The sequence below is a fragment of the Onychostoma macrolepis genome, chromosome 04 (genome assembly GCF_012432095.1).
Source record: "Onychostoma macrolepis isolate SWU-2019 chromosome 04, ASM1243209v1, whole genome shotgun sequence".
NCBI lineage: Eukaryota > Metazoa > Chordata > Actinopteri > Cypriniformes > Cyprinidae > Onychostoma > Onychostoma macrolepis.
Window position 1 is genome coordinate 11,727,835 of NC_081158.1, and position 21,825 is coordinate 11,749,659.

Below are 21,825 nucleotides of genomic sequence, written 5' to 3' on the forward strand. Positions count from 1 at the left end.
TGGCCCTTTAAGACTCACAATCTGTATTAAGACATCCAGTATTGGAATAATTCAGCATATTGATCAGTATATGGATTACATTCTTGAACATACATCATATTTTAAGTAAAATAATACAATACTGAGTAAATATCATACTATAAAGGAAAAATAACACAATATTATCTGTAAGTGTTTGGCTTTCATTACATTTCCCTCCTTTATATTCCCATGTTCACACTTAATGGGATCCCAGTTATTACTCCACGCACTCATATTTTATTACCTATTTGATTGCAACATAGAATCATTGCTTACATACTATTTTCATTATCACTTTATTCCTCTGCTCTTCACTATTACATATTGCCATGAATGCTCCATCTTGAAGTACTTTTGCACATTTGATCTCATCTGCTTGTTTCAACTCATTTGCTAATGCAATTACACTTTCTACACCATACCCCTCTTTAAATCACACTATAATTTTTGATTCCTCCCCTTTTCAATTTATTGAATCACCAGCACTGATTACCAAGCCGTCTTCTTTATATTTTTTCCCTCTTTGGTAGTTTTCCTTAGACTTACTTACATTTACACGTAAATTGAGCAAACATATTTTATTCATTTGATCACAAGATGTGAAAGATCCCAAGCATTTACCCTCCCCTTGATAAAATGGTGACACAAGTGGACAAAAGAGACAGTGATACAGGAACAGTCTATTTGTGATCCGATCAACCAAAACACATTTTAAACCCAGGTGTAAACCAAGCCCAAATCCACTGCTCAGCTTCTGTGAACCTCAAGATTGTCTTGTTTCTGCAAGTCTTTCCACAGTGATGGCACAGCAAAATCTTGTCTCTGGTGTTATTACATGACTCGTGTCACACTGATAGCATAAAAATACTGTTGTCTCATATGTGAAAAATCATGTGGTATTTAAGGGCTGCTTTATTTTTGAAACTCTTTCCACAGTGTAAAATATAAACTGCTTCTCTCCAGCGTGACGGTTTATGTGCCTGTTAAAGTGTTAGTTCACCCCAAAATGAAAACTCTGTCATCAATTACTCCATATCAAGTCTTTTCAAACCCGCAAGACCTTCGTTCATCTTCGGAACACAAATTAAGATGTTTTTGATGAAATCGGAGAGCTATCTGATCCTCCATAGACAGCAACACAACTGAAATGTTCCCAGGTACAGAAACGTAGTAAATACATCAGTAAAGCTGTCCATGTGACATTAGTGGCTCAACATCAGTTTTGCGATGCTACTAGAATACCTTCTTTTTTTTTGCGCAAAGAAAAGAAAATAACAATTTACTCAACCATTCTTCTCCCCTGAGTTACGTCTTAAGCCATTTTGGAGAATATCCAAGAACATATTTGATGATTTGGTCATTCTCATTGATGAATGTGTTGGTTAGCATGCTAACACTCAGTTTGTATTTGCTTTCTAGAAGGAATCTTTTATATTGGTAACTCTTCTTACTACTAATAATCACACTGTCTGAATCTGGGAAGCATTCCTAAGATAAGATTTCTACTACTGATCCTACCATGGTCAGTTTGGAATTCCTCACTCAAGGACTGAAGTGTTTTTGGGAGCACATGGTGGAGATTGTTTGGTGAACCATGGGATGCACACTGAACTTTGTCATCATCATCATCATCATAATCATCGTCGTCTTTAACATCATCCATCTCATCTACAACGTGATCAACGATAAGTACTACAGACATTCATTAAAAGACATTCGTGTTCATCATTGGACAATGCTCAGGTTTATCTTTCATCCATAATTTCACTCCTGGTGCTGTTTGTTTGCTTGTAAGCTCAAATACTTATATTTCATAAGTTACTGAGACTACTGATTTCCTCGTTTTTTTTCTGCTGTTATTTGTTTATGCCAACTTCTACCTTACAATAATAATTTGTTAAATCTCATCTGTGTGTTTATTTGGACATTGTGTTAACGCTATGTTCCTTATTTAAGGTGCATATATTAAGAAGGGTTGGTGGGCCCCTCCCTCAAAATATTTTGTAGCGGCTCTTTCTTGAAAAGAGAAGGTGAGCAGTTGTGATACTCTCTAAAATGGTGGACGACGGAACTCAGGGGAGAAGAATGTTCGAGTAAATTGTTATTTTTGGTTTTCTTTGCGCAAAAAATTCTCGTAGCGTCGCAAAACTGAAGTTGAGCCACTGATGTCACATGGACTGTTTTACCGATGTATTTACTACGTTTCTGGACCTGGGAACATTTCAGTTGTGTTGCTATCTATGGAGGGTCAGACAGCTCTCCGATTTCATCAAAAACATCTTAATTTGTGTTCCGAAGATGAACGAAGGTCTTACGGGTTTGGAACGACATGAGGGTGAGTAATTAATGACAGAATTGTCATTTTGGGGTGAACTAACCCTTTAAGGGTATCTTTTCGGTTGGAGCATTTTCCACATTGTTGGCAGGTGAAAGGCATCTCTCCTGTGTGAATTATTTTGTGCTCTTCAAAGCGTCATTTATGATTAAATCTCTTTCCGCACTGAGGGCATCTGTAGGGTTGCTTTCCAGTGTGAATCCTCATGTGGTGTTCAAAGTGTTGTTTTTGACAAACTCTTTCCACACTCAGAGCATGTAAAGCTGCTCTCCATTGTGAATTCTCATGTGTCTGTTAAAGCCTTCTTTTAGAGTAAAACTTATTCCACACTGCTGGCAGGTAAAAAGGCTCTCTCCAGTGTGAACAGTCATATGGGAGTTAAGGCTTTCTTTCCGTTTGAAACTTCTTCCACATTGTTGGCAGGTGTAAGGCTTTTCTCCAGTGTGAACACTGATGTGCCTGTCAAGGTGTCCTTTTTGGTTGAAACTTCTTCCACATTGTTGGCAGGTGAAAAGGCTCTCTCCAGTGTGAACGGTCATATGGAAGTTAAGGCTTTCTTTCCGTTTGAAACTTCTTCCACATTGTTGGCAGGTGTAAGGCTTTTCTCCAGTGTGAACACTGATGTGTCTGTCAAGGTGTCCTTTTTGGTTGAAACTTCTTCCACATTGTTGGCAGGTGAAAGGCTTCTCTCCTGTGTGAATTCTTATGTGGTCTTCAAAGCGTCGTTTATGATTAAACCTCTTTTCGCACCGAGGGCATGTGTACAGTTTCTTTCTATGAGTTCTCATATGGACTTCAAGGTTTTCATGTTGATCAAAATTCTTTCCACACTGAGAGCAGGTGTCAGGCCTCTCTCCAGTATGAACTCTCATGTTCTCTTCCATTTCATTCAGTACTTCACTCTCCTCTTTCAGTGCCATCAGGTCTAAGGATAAAAAAGACAAATGAATGTTAACCCCAGTTTAATAACACAACAACAACTGACATTAAAACATTCAAACATGTAAAGTGTCAAAACTAACATACTACATCCTTTATCCACTAAGCAACTGCAAGAGGTGTTGCATGTAATCTAAGAAACCTTTCCCAGTTTTTTGCAGTGGATTGCCAAACATTGCATTCTTTTATTTCACTTTCCCTGCTGAAAAAAACACACACAGCTAAAACCAACCTAAGCTGGTTAGCAGGCTGGTTTTAGAAGGGTTTTGGCCACTTCCTTAGCTGATCAGGCTGGGAGACCAGCTGGAACGACCAGCTAAACTAGCTGTTTCTATCAGCAGGGTTGACTTCTCTTTTGTTTGAGCATAAGAAACAGTAGTTATGAGACAGTTGTTGTCAGATTTTATTGGTGACTTAAAATATGTCAACATGTACACATTCCTCCAGACAACAGTCTACAGCAGTGATACTCAAATCTGGCCCGCGAGATCCACTTTCCTGCAGAGTTTAGCTCCAACCCTAATCAAACACACCTCAGCTAATCAATGTCTTCAGGATCATTAGAAAAGCACAGGTAGGTGAGTTTGATCAGGGTTGGAGCTAAACTCTGCAGGAAAGTGGATCTCGCGGGCCAGATTTGAGTATCACTGGTCTACAGTATAGATGTTGACTAGGGATGTGCGGGTCTAGTCGACTAAACGGTACAGCTCCTGCTAGTCGACACTGAAATCAATAGTCGATTACACAAGAGAGAAAAAATTACCATAATTTTAACGGTACATTTAAAACATTTTAACAACAAGCTAAAATAAAACATTTGAAAAATAATAAATATCAAAATATTTAAATATATAAATATTTTTAAAAGCTTATCTGGGCGGAAACTACATTTTTACCTCAGACCTCGCATGCCTTTTCTTCATGTCAGTTGCGGCTAGCTCGAAATGACCAGCGAAGAACCAGCAAGGTGTGGGATTATTTTTAATTAGAAGGAAACTGAAAAGTTGTGTGTAAACTGTGTAATGTCAAATTGGCTTACAATAACTCTACTGGAGCGATGCGTAATCATATTCAATACAGGTATGTATGCGTTAGCTTGGAGGCTAGCCAAAGCCAGCAAATGTCAATCATTTGTTACGTTCCCATTTTATAATTAATCTAGGGGAATTGAGGAATACATAACAAAATGAAAGTCCACATGGAGCCTCTCATCCCAGTCCCAGCCCTAAAGAACACTACCAACCACAAAAAGATCCACTACAAATGATAAAATAAGCAATTTAACAAATAAAGAACTATCAAAAAGTCAGCATTATTAGGAGCTAGATTTAACAATCTAGGCGGGAGCACAGCAACGGTATGCTAACTGGGACTCTAACACAGATTGACATTAAGTATCAATTAACAAACACCAACAAACAACTAGCAACATGTCTGGGGCTGCAGAGAAGGTCCATGTGGAGCGAGAGATGGCTCAAGCCTCCTTCTTTCCTCTCTCCTCAACTGTGCTTTCTTGATGGCTTTTATAGCTGGTTTCCTCTCTGGAGTAGCCAATGAATGAGGAGTTAGTTGGTCATCAGCAAACGAGTATCAGGTGCCAGTAATCAACTCCTATTAGAGCAGCAGCACAGGAGAGAAAAGAAAACAGAAAACTCTTAACTGACCCCAGAAGAGTACAAATTACGTCACATGACGTAACACGTCATACACTACAACCCGCCGCTGTGGTCCGCAATCCCATCCGTGCCATCTATTCCTCTAAGACCCACTTCTGGGTGGTGGTGCCGGATGTACAGGCTCTTTTCGAAACTGTCTGCTTGCTTGTAGTTATCTCTCTGCGTGCCTGTAACTTCAGTTCCTGCCGAGTGCGTTTTCTTTTCAAGTGCAGAATCGCCTCTAGTCCCGTCTTCCGCCAGACCACGTTAACATGTTAAATTCACTGAACAAATGTGCATGGTCTGAGTCAGTAAAACGAGCATTGTTTTGTTTTTAGACAATATAGCCAACATGAAGTACATTTTTAAAAGCTGTTTTAAACTTTCCTATTGTTTTTGACTTGTGTTTTAATATGTTGGCTAACGTTATATGAAAATGAAGAATTCTGTCAGTCTATTGATTGATTTTCCATTTCTGCATTGCTCCAGCTGATCTGATTAAATAAGCTATGCACTGGTTTATGTTGAGTGTATGCTCTTCCATTTTTTCTGTTTAACAACTGCCTAAAATTAAACGATGATAACGCGAGGCAAGCATACGGCATAATCGTGACCTATTTTTAGCAGATTTCATTGAGGGATTTGACAGTGTGATTCAAAGATTAAGTATTTCAAGTGTAGGCTGTTATACATGCACAGTTTTTTTTTTTTTTTTTTTGCCATTTTTTGGGGATTTCTATCTTTTAGACTAGTCGGATACAAAACTTCTGTTTAAACGACAGTCAAATTAGTTGTAGCGCACATCCCTAATGTTGACACCATTAAAGAAAGTCCAAAGGGTGAAGGAACTGATAGTCAAGCTCATGAACAGGAACTAAAAGTCAGTGAACAATGTTTAAGTCTTATGCAATGCTCTGCAAATGTAAGTCTAAGTGCATTAATTTAGCAATTTTTTCATGGCTTACATCCTGGCAGAAAATTTGTTCTTGTTTGTGCTCAAGAACAGTGTTCACTACAGTTTAAAAGTTTTAATGGTTTTAGAAAGCACTTAAATAGTTGTCATAATACTGTTGACATTGACACAAGCAGTGATGTTGAAAACAGAGCTTTGATTTCAGAGCATTTTCAGATTGATATGTCAAGTGAAGTGTCACAACTTGGGTTAAACATAATGAGTATCACACAGGTCTTGTTGTTTGTAAAGATTTTATTGATGAATTGCCAATGTTCAAAATGATTGTATATTGCTGAGAAATGAAGTTTATTTTTTGGTAACGAAAATGGAGACTACATTTGTAGAAACATCTCTTTGAGACTGTTGACCAATTAAATTTAGTATTTTAAATCATAGCTATATTTAAAAATGTGAAACGTATATCTAAATATATATCACAATATATGTAATTTTATAAGTACATACTGTATGTTGTCATATTTTTCAATATGTCAATCAACTCATGTATTATTCAATATATTGTAATGTATTTTCACAATACATTATCATTTCTAATAGTCAAGTCAAGTCACCTTTATTTATATAGCGCTTTTAACAATACAGATTGTGTCAAAGCAACTTTCCAATATCAGAATAGGAAAATAGTGTCAATAATGTAAAATGACAAGATTAAACACTCAATTTTCAGTTAAAGGCATTTCATTATTTAATTCAGTGATGTCATCGTCCAGCTAAGTTCAGTTTAAATAGTATCTGTGCAATCATGTAGACAATATCGCTGGAAAATAAGTGTCCCCAACTAAGCAAGCCAGAGGCGACAGCGGCAAGGAACCAAAACTCCATCGGTGACAGAATGGAGGAAAAAACCTTTGGAGAAACCAGGCTCAGTCGGGGGGCCAGTTCTCCTCTGACCAGATGAAACAGCAGTTCAATTCCAACTGCAGCCATGTCAGATTTTGTAAAGGACTAATTTGGTTCCCGCGGTCTTGTCCCGATGGCTGTCTAGGTGACAAGGTCACTCGAAGTCAATATTACTGTATTATGTGTAAACCAGGTTAAAGAGATGGGTCTGTAATCTAGATTTAAACTGACAGAGTGTGTCTGCCTCCCGAACAGTGTTAGGTAGATTGTTCCAGAGTTTTGGCACTAAATAGAAAAGGTTCTGCCGCCCACAGTTGATTTTGATATTCTAGGTATTATCAAATGGCCAGAGTTTTGAGAACGTAGTGGACGTGGAGGACTATAATGTGATAAGAGCTCACTCAAATACTGAGGAGTTAAACCATTCAGGGCTTTATAAGTAATTAACAAGATTTTCAAATCTATACAATGTTTAATAGGGAGCCAGTGCAGTGTTGACAGAACCGGGCTAATGTGGTCATACTTCCTGGTTCTAATAAGAACTCTAGCTGCTGCATTTTGGACCATCTGTAGTTTGTTTATTAAGCGTGCAGAACAACCACCCAATAAAGCATTACAATAATCAAACCTTGAGGTCATAAATGCATGAATTAACATTTCTGCATTTGACTTTGAGAGCATAGGTCTCAATTTAGATATATTTTTAAGATGGAAAAAATGCAGTTTTACAAATGCTAGAAACGTGGCTGTCAAAGGAAAGATTGCTATCAAATAGCACACCTAGGTTCCTAACTGATGATGAAGAATTTACAGAGCAGCCATCAAGTGTTAGACAGTGTTCCAAGTTATTACATGTGGGGGTTTTAGGTCCGATAATTAACACCTCTGTTTTTTCAGAATTTAGCAGTAAGAAATTACTCGTCATCCAGTTTTTTTATATCGACTATGCATTCCGTTAGTTTCTCAATTTGGTGTGTTTCACCGGGCCGTGAAGAAATATAGAGCTGAGTATCATCAGCATACCAGTGAAAGCTAACACTGTGTTTCCTGATGATATTTCCTAAGGGTAACATGTAAAGCGTGAAAATTAAATGGCCTTAGTACTGAGCCTTGAGGTACTCAGTACTGCACTTTTGATCGATATGATCGTAAAGGAGCAACCGTATCTAAAGTGCTAGAAAAGAGAGAGTCCATAGTTTCTGTTACATCAAGTTTTTCTGTGCTGTTGGATATGAGATAAGTCAGGAAGATTATTTATAAAGCAGTCTTTTGTGGTAGAAGTGATGGTTCTACCATACTTTTAGCAAGGAGTAGAATTTACAGTTTTAGCTATATGGAGTTTACACAAGACTAGATAATGATCTGAGATATCATCACTTTGCAGCAGAATTTCAATATCATTAACATCAGTTCCATGTGACAATATTAAATCTAGAGTATGATTTCAACAATGAGTAGGTCCTGACACGTGATGTCTAACCCCAATAGAGTTCAGAATGTCTATGAATGCTGAACCTAATGCATTGTTTCATTATCAACGTGGATAAAAATTTAAATCGATTCAAATGACCAACAATTAAAAATTTGCTGATTTTCTGGGGATTTATCATTAACGCTTGTTTCTCTAGATAATGTTATATGAAGCACCATTACTTCAAAGGAGTTATACTTAAAGCCTGCCCTCTGAGAAATACTGCTATAAATTGTAGCAACACCTCATAATATTGCATAATTGCATCCATCCACTCTCTCAGCTGGCGTGAATCTTAACTCTTTCCCCGCCAGCATTTAAAAAAAAAAAGTTGCCAGCATTTTTGATGATTTTCACTTAAATTTGACGGCCCTCAGAATATTTTCTGCTATGAATATATGAACATATTATATATCATAATAAAGAACCGAGCCTCTGCTTTTAATTTAAAAAAAAAAACTATTTTATTCTATCTTCATGTGTTCATGTTTTATAATCACTTGAATGCACATAGGTTTCATCAGAAGTACAACATTTTGGACAAAAAAATGAGAAAAATGCATTTTTATCAAAGTAGTGCATTTTCAAGCAAAATACATTCAAATGTCATATTCTTTCACCTGTAAATAATTATATGAATAACTGAAATTGCATTCAATAAACAGACACACACACACACACACACACACACACACACACGTTTATACAAACAAACACACACACATATGGGCTACATATATACATATACATACTGTACATACACACACACATATTCAGATTGACAGGTTATCGGTCCATCCACTACACAATTAGAGATGTTTCTGTGTCTGTAAAGGCATCTCTCTCACTGACTACTTCGTCCCGATCAGATTCAAAATGGTCAAAACATGATCTATATATGATCTACATTTTCTCTGATACTTCCATTTATTCCCATTGTTTTGTATTCGGACCAGCAAGACCCGGAAGTCCCGTAACTCATTCAGGACATGCGCTAGGGCTTTCCTTACCATAATATACCTAGAACACAGAAACGTTGTCTCTTAATTGACGAAATATCTCATCAATGGCGGGGAAAGAGTTAATGACCCTACTGTAACCAGTTCATTATACCGTACTGACCCGAATATAAGACGACCCTGATTATAAGATGACCCCCCCTTTTTCAAGATGTACCTTTGGGAAAAAGGCTTTTTGAAAAACAATTTTTTTATTTAGATCGTTTTATGTAGAAAACATTTTTTTTTCTTAAATTACGTTCATATTGTATTTTTTTTGAAGGTATGGTAACGTTATGTCCTGGTAAAATGTACCAACAATCACATTTAAAAATATACACTTTTTATATACCATAAAAATAACAGGTAGCCCATCTGAATTATATAACATTTAGGCTATCCATCTCATAGTAGCCTACCAAAATTTCATTATCAGTAGAAGTGAAATCTTATTGTAGTATTTAAATTTGGGTATGGTCTTATGTTTTAAAATCACTTACAGCGGAAGTTTGGTCCCATCAGGCTAACATAACATTACGCTGTAAGCTTTTCTTTTTCTTTTGTTTTCACTCGCGATCTTTACAACACACTCGTTTTAAGCATATTTGGCACCACCTATTGTTTTGGGTGTATTTTTGACATGTCAAAGTCTAGACCATGAATATAAGACAACCGTGTTTTTTCAGATGCATTTCCAAGAAAAAAAAAAAACATTGTCTTATATTCTGGTCAATACAGTACAGGTAGACTGTGATTAAAGGACCATACACAACAATAAGCATAGCAAGTGGAAGCACATTTTTGTCCCGTTACACAAGCGCTGAGCACGTCCATCTCTGGCTCAGCACCAGCCAAACCACAAAAGCATATTTGAATTTAGCAGTTAATCACATGACACACTGAACAATAATCACAACGGTGTGATTGTAGAAGTTAAAGTGCTACTCTACGTTCGAAACTGATCACATGTAAACGGCTTCTCTCCGGTGAGAATCTTCATGTGTTTCTTAAGGTTTCCTTTTTCAGTAAATCTCTTTCCACACTGTTGGCAGACAGGGTTTCTCTCCAGTGTGAACTCTCAGATGGTATGTAAGGTTTCCTTTTCGAATGAAACTCTTTCCACACTGTTGGCAGGTGTAAGGCTTTTCTCCAGTGTGAATTCTCATGTGGACTTCAAGGAATTCCTTTCTGTTGAAACTCTTTTCACATTGTTGGCAGGTGAAATGTTTCTCTCCAGTATGAATTCTCATGTGGAGATCAAGGTTATGTTTATGTGTAAAGCTTTTTCCACACTGAGAACATGTGAAAGGTTTCTCTCCACTGTGAATTTTCATGTGGTTTTTAAGGTGTACTTTTTGAATGAAACTCTTTCCACACAGTTTGCAGGTGAAAGCCTTCTCTCCAGAGTGAATTCTGATGTGAAGATTAAGGTTTCCTTTTTCAGTAAATCTCTTTCCACACTGTTGGCAGACAAAGGGTTTCTTTCCAGTGTGAACTCTCATATGGTATCTAAGCTTCGATTTTTGAATGAAACTCTTTCCACACTGTTGGCAGGTGAAAGGCTTTTCTCCAGTGTGAACTCTCATGTGGACTTCAAGGTTTCCCTTTTTGTTGAAACTTTTCCCACACTGTTGGCAGGTGAAAGGCTTTTCTCCAGTGTGAACTCTCATGTGGTCTTCAAGGTTTCCTTTTCTGTTGAAACTTTTCCCACACTGTTGGCAGGTGAAATAACTTCTGTTTGCTGTCTTTTGAGCTCTTTTCCGTGAAGTCTTTTCAGTATGTGTGCAACTAAATGATTTTTCTCCAGTCACGAAATCATATTTCTCATGCTGAACATTATTTTCCTTTTCATTGAGTTCTTGACTCTCCTCTTTCAGTGTCTTCAGGTCTAATGCAAAAAAAGACAAATCCAAATTAACCCCATTTTTAATGGAGTGTCTATTTACATTAACTCCACCCACCAACGTGTGTGATTGGACTGGTCAACATTACAAAAGACTGTCAACTGTCGTCAGCTCCTGTGGCACTGATGGTAAAATGTGTGAAATAGGCCTACTCATTTTGACGCGATCGACCCGGGTTTGAATCCGCCTTTAGGCAAACTTTTTTTCCCTCCCTTTTCAAATCAAATCAGAAAAGCATTTACTTTCAATAAAAATGAAGGAAATAATAATAAAAGTTGAAAATAAAGTAAAATTGGGTAGGGTAAAATAAAAGAATATAAAATCGGGTAGGGTTAGGGTAGGTGTAGGGAGGGCTTTATTGTACCAATATAAGGTGGCATCCATTTAATAATTTGAATTAAAATTTCCACAAGTTATTATTGCATACTGTTTTGTAATGTACTATAATACTGAGGTGCAGATAATTGCCACTATTTGCAATAAGTAGTATAAATATCAGAAAATCCTGCTATTTTGACAGTGTAAATAGAATCCATTGCTATTTGCACAGTGTAAATAACATATCGCTAAGAAAATGCTATTTTCACAGTGCAAATAGCCTCTGCCCATTTTTAATGGCACAAAGAACAAACATCAAAACCAACATCATGTAGATCTTATATGCACTAAGCTATTAAAGCAGGTGTTAAATGTAATCTTAAAACCTCTTCCCATTATTCAAAGTGATGATAAAAAAAATAAGAGTTTATTGTATAATCTTAGTTCTGTCAGGACCACTATCGTCAAATGATAGACACTTAGCATACAGTTTGGTTTGGCGGTATGGTACTGTTCTGGGCAAAAACTCCCTGCCCATCCATGCAGCCTAGCATGGATGAGAGCAGGGAGAGCAGCAATAATAATAACCCCCTAGGGTAACAGAACAAAGCAGATATCATTAATGTACTTAATTACATTTAGTGTAACACATTACTCAAGATTAGGGAGTCTGATTCAACAGGAATGTCAGAAGCCAGGTCCTGACTGTGGTGAAAGGAGGAGTTGGGGATGGAGGAGGGTAATTGTTCCTGAGCAAGTGGATAAAGCTGGTGAATAATACTGAATAGCGCTTTTATAGGAATGCTGTGATAGGTGTCGTATTCCTATAGGTAGATGTGATCAGCTGAGAATCAGCTGATGCAAGCTTGACTCACGTGACCTGCCAGAACTAACGCTACGCTTGATTTTTGTATGTTTCAAGGTAATGGGTCCTGTGATCTTAACATGTTCGTCCACATGAGGCAGCCCGCTCCGTGTCAAATAAAACCACTTTTATTTTACTTTTAGACATCAATCAAGATGGCGCCACAAATGGCAGCTACAGTGCTTAGCTCTTCAGTGTGTGTACTGTTTTTGTTAGTTTTGACTGTTTTTTGTTTCTCAAACAGGGATGAACTGCTGAACATTCGGCAGAACACACCACAAAATCTTTTATCGGATTTTGATTACTCTGATGATTAGCTGGACATTGTAGTTGGCGGAGCTGTGGCGCTGTTTAGACGCTACAGGACGGCGCAGACAGGGGAAGCGAGCTGGTGCACTTGTGAAGCTTCGTCAGTGGGGATGAAGAATGCCGTTGCCTAGCGAATCTCTGCTCTCTACCCAACAAAATGGACGAACTTATCCTACTCTCCCGGACAAAAAAGGATTTTTCAAACTCTGCTGCTCTGTTTCACGGAAACCTGGCTGAATGACGCCATACCGGACAGCGTGCTACATCTACCGAACTTTCAGCTGATCAAAGCAGATCGCGATGCAGAATCAACAGGGAAATCGCGTGGCGGAAGGACGTGCTTTTACATCAATGAAAGGTGGTGTACAAATGTAACTGTGCTAAAGAAGATGTGCTGTTCAGATCTAGAAACACTCATCATTAACTGCAAACAGTTCTATTCACCGCAGGAGATTTGTTTGTTCATTCTCGTGAGTGTTTATATTCCTCCACAAGCGAACGCGAGATCAGATTTACAGAAACTCACTGATCAGATCACAGACACAGAACAAAAACACCCGGACTATGTTTTAATCATTCTCTGGGACTTTAATAAAGCAAATCTCTCCTGCCAAAATACAGACAGCACATCACATGTCCCACCAGAGGCAGTAATATATTGGATCATTGTTACACAACAATAAAAGAGGCATATCACTCTGTCCCACGGGCAGCGTTAGGTCTATCTGATCACTGTTTGGTTCATCTTATACCGACCTACAGGCAAAAACTTAAATCTGCTAAACCTGTATTAAGATCTGTTAAAAGATGGACTAATGAAACATAGCGGGTTTTACAAGCCTGTTTCGAACTTACTGATTGGACTGTTTTTGAACCTGCTGCAAACAATCTGGACGAGCTCACAGAGACTGTAACATCTTATATCAGTTTCTGTGAGGATATGTGCATTCCTACAAGGACTCATTTAACCTACAACAACGACAAACCGCGGTTCACTGCAAAACTCAGACAGATCCATAAGGCCAAAGAAGATCAGAGTGGCAAAGAGGAATTATTTTGGCAAGCTAAGGAACAAATTCTCTTCCAGTGATTCTGCTTCAGTGTGGAAAGGTCTGAAAGACATCACAAGACACCATCCCGCAGCACTGTGGAGAATCAACAACTGGCAGATGATTTGAATGAGTTTTACTGTAGGTTTGAAAAAACACCCCACAGCCGCCCTGAACACCTCTCCACACAACCATTAACACCTCCAGCAAGCCCCCTCTCCCCATACCTGCATTGAAAATAAGTGAAGATGACGTGCGCCAGGTCTTCAGAAAGAACAAAAGAAGGAAAGCACCAGGCCCAGACGGTGTGTCACCAGCCTGCCTAAAAACCTGTGCTGACCAGCTGGCCCCCATCTTCACACAGATCTTCAACAGATCACTGGAGCTGTGCGAAGGCCCCTCATGTTTAAAACACTCCACCATCATCCCCATCCCAAAGAAACCCCAAATTACTGGATTTAATGACTACAGACCTGTGGCTCTAACGTCTGTGGCCATGAAATCATTTGAAAAACTGGTTTTGTCTTATCTGAAGGCCTCCACTGGGCCCTTACTGGACCCCCTGCAGTTTGCCTACAGAGCAAACAGGTCTGTGGATGATGCAGTCAACATGGGACTGCACTTCATCCTGCAGCATCTCAACAGACCAGGGACTTCTGTGAGGATCCTGTCTGTAGACTTCAGCTCCGCTTTTAACACCATCATCCCGGACACCCTTCAGAATAAACTCAGCTCTCCATCCCCACATCCATCTGTCAACAGCTTCCTGACAGACAGGCAGCAGCTAGTGAGGCTGGGAAAATACACATCCAGCACCCGTACGATCAGCACTGGAGCTCCTCAGGGCTGTGTTTTCTCCCCACTGCTCTTCTCTCTACACCAACGACTGCACCTCTAAAGACCCTCTTTCAAGCTCCTGAAGTTTGCAGACAACACCACACTGATCAGCCTCATCCAGGACGGTGACGAGTCTGCCTACAGACAGGAGGTTAAGGAGCTGGCTGTCTGGTGCAGTCTTAACAACCTGGAGCTTAACATGCTCAAAACTGTGGAGATGATAGTGGACTTCAGGAGAAACCCCCCTGCACTCCCCCCACTCACCATCATGAACAGCACTGTGACTGCAGTGGAGTCATTCAGATTCCTGGGCACCACCATCACCCAGGACTTGAAGTGGGACACTCACATTGAGTCCATTGTGAAAAAGGCCCAGCAGAGGCTGTACTTCCTTTGCCAGCTGAGGAAGTTCAACCTGCCACAGGAGCTGCTGAAACAGTTCTACTCTGCCATCATTGAATCCATCATCTCCACTTCAATAACTGTCTGGTTCAGCTCAGCTACCAAATCTGACCTCAGAAGACTTCAGAGGGTAGTCCGGACTGCTGAGCGAATCATTGGTACAACCCTCCCCACTCTCCAAGAACTGTGCTTATCCAGAGTGAGCAATCCAGCACACTCCTTCTTTGAACAGTTACCATCTGGTCGACGCTACAGAGCTCCGAGCACCAAGAATGACCAGACACAGGAACAGTTTCTTCCCTCAAGCAATCCATCTCACGAACAAATAATATTAAACGTGGAACACACAACACTATTATATAATATTTATTCATCACACATACTTATTTTTCATTTCAAAATTTGCACATATCAGACCTGTACACACATAATTGTCTATATTATATTTCACGAGTTCACACTTACATATAATAAATAGAATAATAGAATTTTGGCCCGAACCCAGAGTACCCCCTAGAGGTTAGGACAGGAATAGTTGTAAGTGCGGAGAAGGGGTGGCGGAGGGATGCTGCAAAACTGCCAATGAACAGAGGTAAGTCTGCTGTATAAACGCCTCTTATCTTGTTAACTGGGTTGATTACTAATTGTTCTCCTCTCGTATTAATTAGGTTAATTATCTGAACATGCTCCTCCGAACTTTGTTAATAAAACATCATATTGTGTTTTTGCTATTTTGTACATTGCCTATTTGTATAATTGTATTGTATATTATTCTTTTATTATCTGTGTCCTGTCGCTGTCATTCTGTTGCACTGTGGAGCTTGTCGCTATAACAAATTCCTTGTATGCGTAAACATACCTGGCCAATAAAGCTCATTCTCTCATTTTATTACAACACTCATATGACATTCTTCAAAAATGTCATTCCTTTTCTGTAGAGTTGGGCATTTTAATAAGTTTCAAATCAGTGAGTTAAGCTTTGAGAATGAAACTAACCTGTTTGTTCCTCAGTATCTTCATGTTTGACTCTGAATGTTTCTTCAACCTTCACGTCTTCACTCTCCTCTTTAATAAACACCATCTTTATTTGTTCCTCAGTATCTTCATGTTTGACTGTGAATGTTTCTTCAATCTTCATGTCTTCACTCTCCTCTTTAATAAACACCATCTTTATAACAGTGTCACGTGGATCTGTAAGAGATGAATCACAGATTCATAAAGTGATCAATAACACGGATCTTCTATCTTATATAAGCAAATATAAAGTGCTACCAATTTGCTATTAACTACGAAGCATTTGTGATATTTCCAGTTAAGAATTATGCCAAGTATCTTTATATGAGCTTTTTTCCAGAAGAAAGAAATATGGTTCACTGATTCAAGCTGTACATGTTCAGTTTCATCAACCAGCAAAAATAATGACAGCTTACTCAGGTGTTACTCCTCATCTATCATTGTTAGGTGTGAACGATGTGCAGTTTCTAAATATAAGATGCATTAAGCAGTTTATAAGAAACACATCAACTGTAAAAGTATATCCTTCACAGGATATTAAAAAGTACACATACATTTTATTATATTAGTGAAGTTATAGTTTTGAGACAAAATACCTACAATATCCCTTTACAGCTGTAGGAAACTCGGAAGTGAAGATCAGGAGTCTGAGTGAGTCTTCAGCAGGTTCTTGATTGAGATGGTACTGTGTCACGCTGCAGTCATCAAGACTGACTAAAGCACTGAATCACTGTAGTTTTATACAGATTTCAGGAGGCCATCTTCAGAATATAAAGGATGTAAGCAGTTACAGGTATTTACCCAGATTTTCAGCAACTCTTAATTCAATCAGCATAACTATAACACTCATTATCACAGAGATCTGCTGACTATCTAAGGCTGTGGTTTAATTTTCACCCAAATAATTGTCTTAATTGATGTGCATTCGTAAGAAAATAAACATTTATTATTTGGAAGTATTTTGTAGAACAAATATATATTACATAAATTAACACTGATTATATACATTATATTAATTCTTACAAAATTCTTTATGCATAAGCTAAATTGATACCTCTTTATTTACACCCAACTGCAGATGAATATTAGTTGAGTAATATTTATAAAAAGTTCTTGAGATTATTGGAACATGTCTATTAAGTATAAATAAAACAAATAAAAAATTTAATAAATACATAAGTAAATAAATAAAATGTAGAAATACATAAATGAATGAATAAATAAATAATTTAATGCTGAAATAAATAAATGCAGATATGAATGTATAAACTATTTTTGTACCATTTGTGTTATACTACATTTATTTCTGCATTTCTACATTTATTTATTTATGTATTTCTCAGTCTGTATGTTAATAAGGTAAGCGGTCCTAACCTCTCTCAATGCAGGATTAAATGAATAAAATGTAGTTTAACACAAATGGTACAAAAATAGTACAATTTAAAATTACACTTTTGACAAAATAATTTATGCATATCTGCATTTATTTATTCATGTATTTATGTATTTCTATATTTATTTATTCATGTATTTCTGCATTTATTTATTTATTTCAGCATTTAATTATTTATTTATTCATGTATTTCTATATTTATTCCTTCATGTATTTATTTATGCATTTCTACATTTATTTATTTCTGCATTAATGTATTTATTTATTTCTACTCTAGTCATTTCTCGTCCTCCATAATAGACAGCAAGATACTACCACAATCAAAGCACAGAAACTTAGCATACTTCCTACATTCAATAAATACATGAGGTATTGTTTCTTCAACATTACAGTATTGACATAATCCATTTGGATGTTTCCCTATTATTTTAAGTGTGCTATTTAAATTTGAGTGCCCTAATAATATTCTGTTAAAGATGACCTCCTCTTTCCTTGACTTACCTATACACTTTATATTTTGATTTACTTTATTTACCCTTTTCCTCATTGTTCCACTTAATTTGCCAATCTTTATTCACTTTATTCCAGATTAAAACCTTAATCTCTGATTTACTTAATGGAATTTGTGTCTCTATTGTTTCTCTCTGTAATGCTTGCTTTGCTAATTTATCCACTTCTTCATTTCCCTTGATTCCTGTATGTGCTGCTGGGACCCATATAAAACTGACTGAGGTAACATTTTGAACAATTCTTGAATGTATTTGTAGGATACTAAAGAGAATATCTTGGTGACTTGATTTATATCTCAAACTCTTTAAGACTGCAACTGAGTCAGAACAAATTAAAACACGTAAACGAGTTGTATTGATTTCAACACTTTAAACATCTGAATAAAAGCGCTCACCTTTCTTCAGCCGAATCACAGACGCGGCGCAGCCTTATGACGTCACATCGCCACACCAAAATAAAAGTCCCTTTCCCCGCTTTATTAAACCTTCAAATAACAAACTTAGCATTGTCATCTTTCCATTGTTAAACACATTAACAATAAATCCAAGCAGCATATAATAAACAATATAATACTAAAAAAAAAAGTAAACATTAAAATAATACTAAAGGCAAATTATAACACAAATGAAATTATATTTCAGGAGGGTCAATCCATGCATGTTGACAGAAGTTTAAAGAATTTTAAGGCACTCTTCACTTTTAAATGTTTTATGGATTGAAATAAAATTCTAAAATATTTTTTAAATGCCGTAAAACAAGTAGAAACTTTGACAAAGCTACATTTGTGTATATAAAACTTTGCTACAATCAACATATTGCACAAAAATTGAATCTTGTTTTGCATAAAGACACCAAATTTAATAATATTATAGTCAAAAGCAGGCATTACTTTTTTCGTCTTCAAGCACTCATACAATCTGTCCCAAAAGGATCTAACAACAACTGTAAAAAAATATGTTCCTGAGATTCGATATCTTTCAAGCATAAAGTACATACATTACTGTCCAAACTAAATCTCATTCTAACAAATTCATTATATGGGTAAATGTCATTAAGTGTTTTGAAGTGTACTTTGATTTTAGGTAGCAAGGGAAATGACAGGCATCTACTTCTAACTTTAATAGTGTCAGCTTTTGAAAACCTCTCAGATAAAATCTTTCTTTTAACAGGAGGAGGAAAATATTATTTTGTACTTAGTGCTCTGAAAACCTTGTTATTACATTTAAAGGGCATATTCCAGATTAGAGACTCCAGTGAGTCGATGTATAGAAAAATAATGTAGGAACTAGATTTTCTTTAAAATATACTTTAAAATACGCTATTAAGGCTTCTGGAGTCGTTTTTGTGAGAGAATTTTACTTCCGCATCTGAAAACCAGCAAAACCGGAATTGACGTAACGAGAGGGAGAGCGGTCCATGTTAACCACAGGAAAACAATGGATCACAATGACAGTTCGGACGCGGAGGAAATTTTAAATGTTTATTTACACTTGTATGACGGACCACAGATAAAATTATGAGCCTGCAGTGCAGCCAAGAGAGCAGGGACAGGTCAGGATTAGACAGAACAACGGTCAGAGGAGACACATTGAGTTGTTGTGTGAGGAGAACAGCAGGTGTCTTGGTGAGACCAGTGTTAGTTTACAGATATACACACGTTAGCTGACGATATGTAATCAGGCAATAGTAAAGCTAGTATTGGTCATCTATGAGTATTGATACTTACCAGTAACAGAAACTAATAAGCGCTGATCAGGAGTGTCATGCTCGTTAATATGCGACACTAACGTTACGTTATATAGCGGTTTCTCATCACCGCAGGAGAGAGAGATAAACACGTTTTTGTTTCATTAAGTGTTTGTGTGGTAAATGCAAGGCCATGGTCACAGCTGAGGAAAGTCAGTGCTGCAGGGAGTTGGATGCATACCAGGTCTTAGTGGAGAATGTGACCCCCAGACTTGATGTGCAGTGTCTGACTCTACTCCCAGGCTTTGAGGCTTGCTGTCTGAACCCATATGTGCTACAGATAACCTCAGACAGGAGCACAGACCTCTCCATGCCAGCAGACATGAGTGTGTTTAGGGCAGAGATCATTTATTACTCAGAGCTAAATACATGTACCCACATAGCAAATTTTCTCTGGCCCACACAATCAGTTTTTGCTTGGCCCATATACCGCAATGACTTACGGTCCAAGTGTGGCCCTTGTCTGGAATCCAGACCTGGTCCACACTAGGACCGTAAGTCATTGCAGTATGTGGGCCAAGCAAAAGCTGATTGTGTGGGCCAGAGCTGGGCCAGAGAAAAATTGCTATGTGGGACCATACCTGTATGACCATAGCTGGCCCTATTCTGGTCCTGTACGCTGGACCAGATGGGTTCCACATGTCAGCCATAACAAAACCATAACCAAACCACTTGATACACACCCCTCCCAGATTAATAGTCACAACAACGACAATATTCTGATCAAATATTTAATCATGTTTAATCAGCAAACCAAGTTGAATGAATCTCACACCTAACATACAGCATTGTCAGTTCACACTTTCACAAAAACTATAAAAAACGATTTAAAAAAAACATGCTTATTTGTTTTGCTTGGTCAGTGTGTTCACCCTGTTGGAGTATGGCAGTGTGAATTGGCTTTTAGGAGCTTTGGAAAACAAAACAAAAAACAGTAAAAGAAATATATATTTGTTTAATGTTCACGCAATTAACACAAAATTCTTAAATAAGGTAGTTTCTCTATTTTTGCAGTATTCAAGTGTTCATGTCCCTGAATAATAACTGTATGAACCCAAGTCTGAAGAGTACACATAACATCTAGTAGACAGCAATCCTTGTGAGTGAGAAGTCTGGTGTGGAGGCTGGATCTTGAACTGACTTCTGTCCAGGTTATCCATCTTCACAAACTGCCCTGAAATTCAATTCAAACAAACAATGTAGTGTGAGGCTCTTACATTCACAATGCTCATTTTGGCCTCGGTGGTGAAGTGTGCAGAAAATTCTGCTGGACTGAAATTTAGTCTTTGGTGAACAGTCTTAAAGAGTGCAAATAATATTTTAAGTATCTTTCAGGCTCGCATGAGATTTCCACAAGCAACAAAGTCTGCTTGAACAAAAACTTCACTACATTTAAAGTTTAGAAAATAATATACATACAGACCGTTACAGTTTGAAGTGAGGTGCGTTCACAGTACTCTGGTTCCGTATTACCGTTATTAATTTAAATTTTTTAAAGAACTTTTTTATTATCATCCGTGTCTTTTTTTGAATTATGATTGACCCCTCTGTAGGTTGTTGTGTATGAAGTGTCCTCAGAGCAGAGTTAAACAAGATGGCCTTGTAGGACATACAGGAACCCAGACAGCAACATAGTGTTGGCGTGAAATCCATGCGGGCCAGATGTGGGCCGGATCTGGGCAGACACTGCACACTGTCTGGGAAATATTTGATATTTATTTGATATATTTTTTTGAATATTTGATAAACTTTTGAATGTTTGAGGTTTTACTTACTAGTCAGATGGTTCATGGTGCTTTGGAGATGTTCTACGACAGGAGATCCGCTCCGCTCCAGCTCTGCAGCACAGCCATCAGCATGGAAGACTAGGAACAATGTCACATAGCCAACAAATGTAGTATACAATTTCAGGATTATTAGAAATAAACAAACTACAGCAGAGGTGAAATGCAATAATAATAATAATAATATACAAAACATACAAAAAATCTTAAGATACCAGAATTCATATTTAATTATGTTTTACAGATGCATTTTGATATAGTTGAAATGTATAGTGAAAAATTCATATAAAGTTATTTAATAAGATTTCTCAGATCACCTGTTTCCTGAATCTCTGTCAGCAGCTCCCATTACAAATTGTCTTGTAACTTCCCCTGTTTTAGGTATTTTTTTCTGACGCTCCTGAAATCACAGTACAATTTATCAATATTTGCTTGCAATGAAATAGTTTCAGCCCATTA

The 21,825-nt window shown here is 37.5% G+C and overlaps 1 protein-coding gene and 1 pseudogene across 1 annotated transcript; both read right to left on the bottom strand.

Annotated features, from left to right (window-relative positions):
* Positions 1-2,604: 2,604 nt before the first annotated feature.
* LOC131538491 (gastrula zinc finger protein XlCGF7.1-like) lies at positions 2,605-3,276 on the bottom strand. Its single transcript, XM_058772364.1, has one exon. The coding sequence runs from the start codon at positions 3,274-3,276 to the stop codon at positions 2,605-2,607; it is 672 nt and encodes a 223-aa protein (XP_058628347.1).
* On the bottom strand, positions 3,196-16,524 carry LOC131539401 (gastrula zinc finger protein XlCGF8.2DB-like; annotated as a pseudogene).
* Between the last annotated feature and the right edge of the window lie 5,301 nt (positions 16,525-21,825).

Coding starts and splice junctions, on each gene's coding strand:
- LOC131538491 (XM_058772364.1), bottom strand. CDS start 3,276: ATGGCACTGAAAGAGGAGAGTGAAGTACTGAATGAAATGGAAGAGAAC.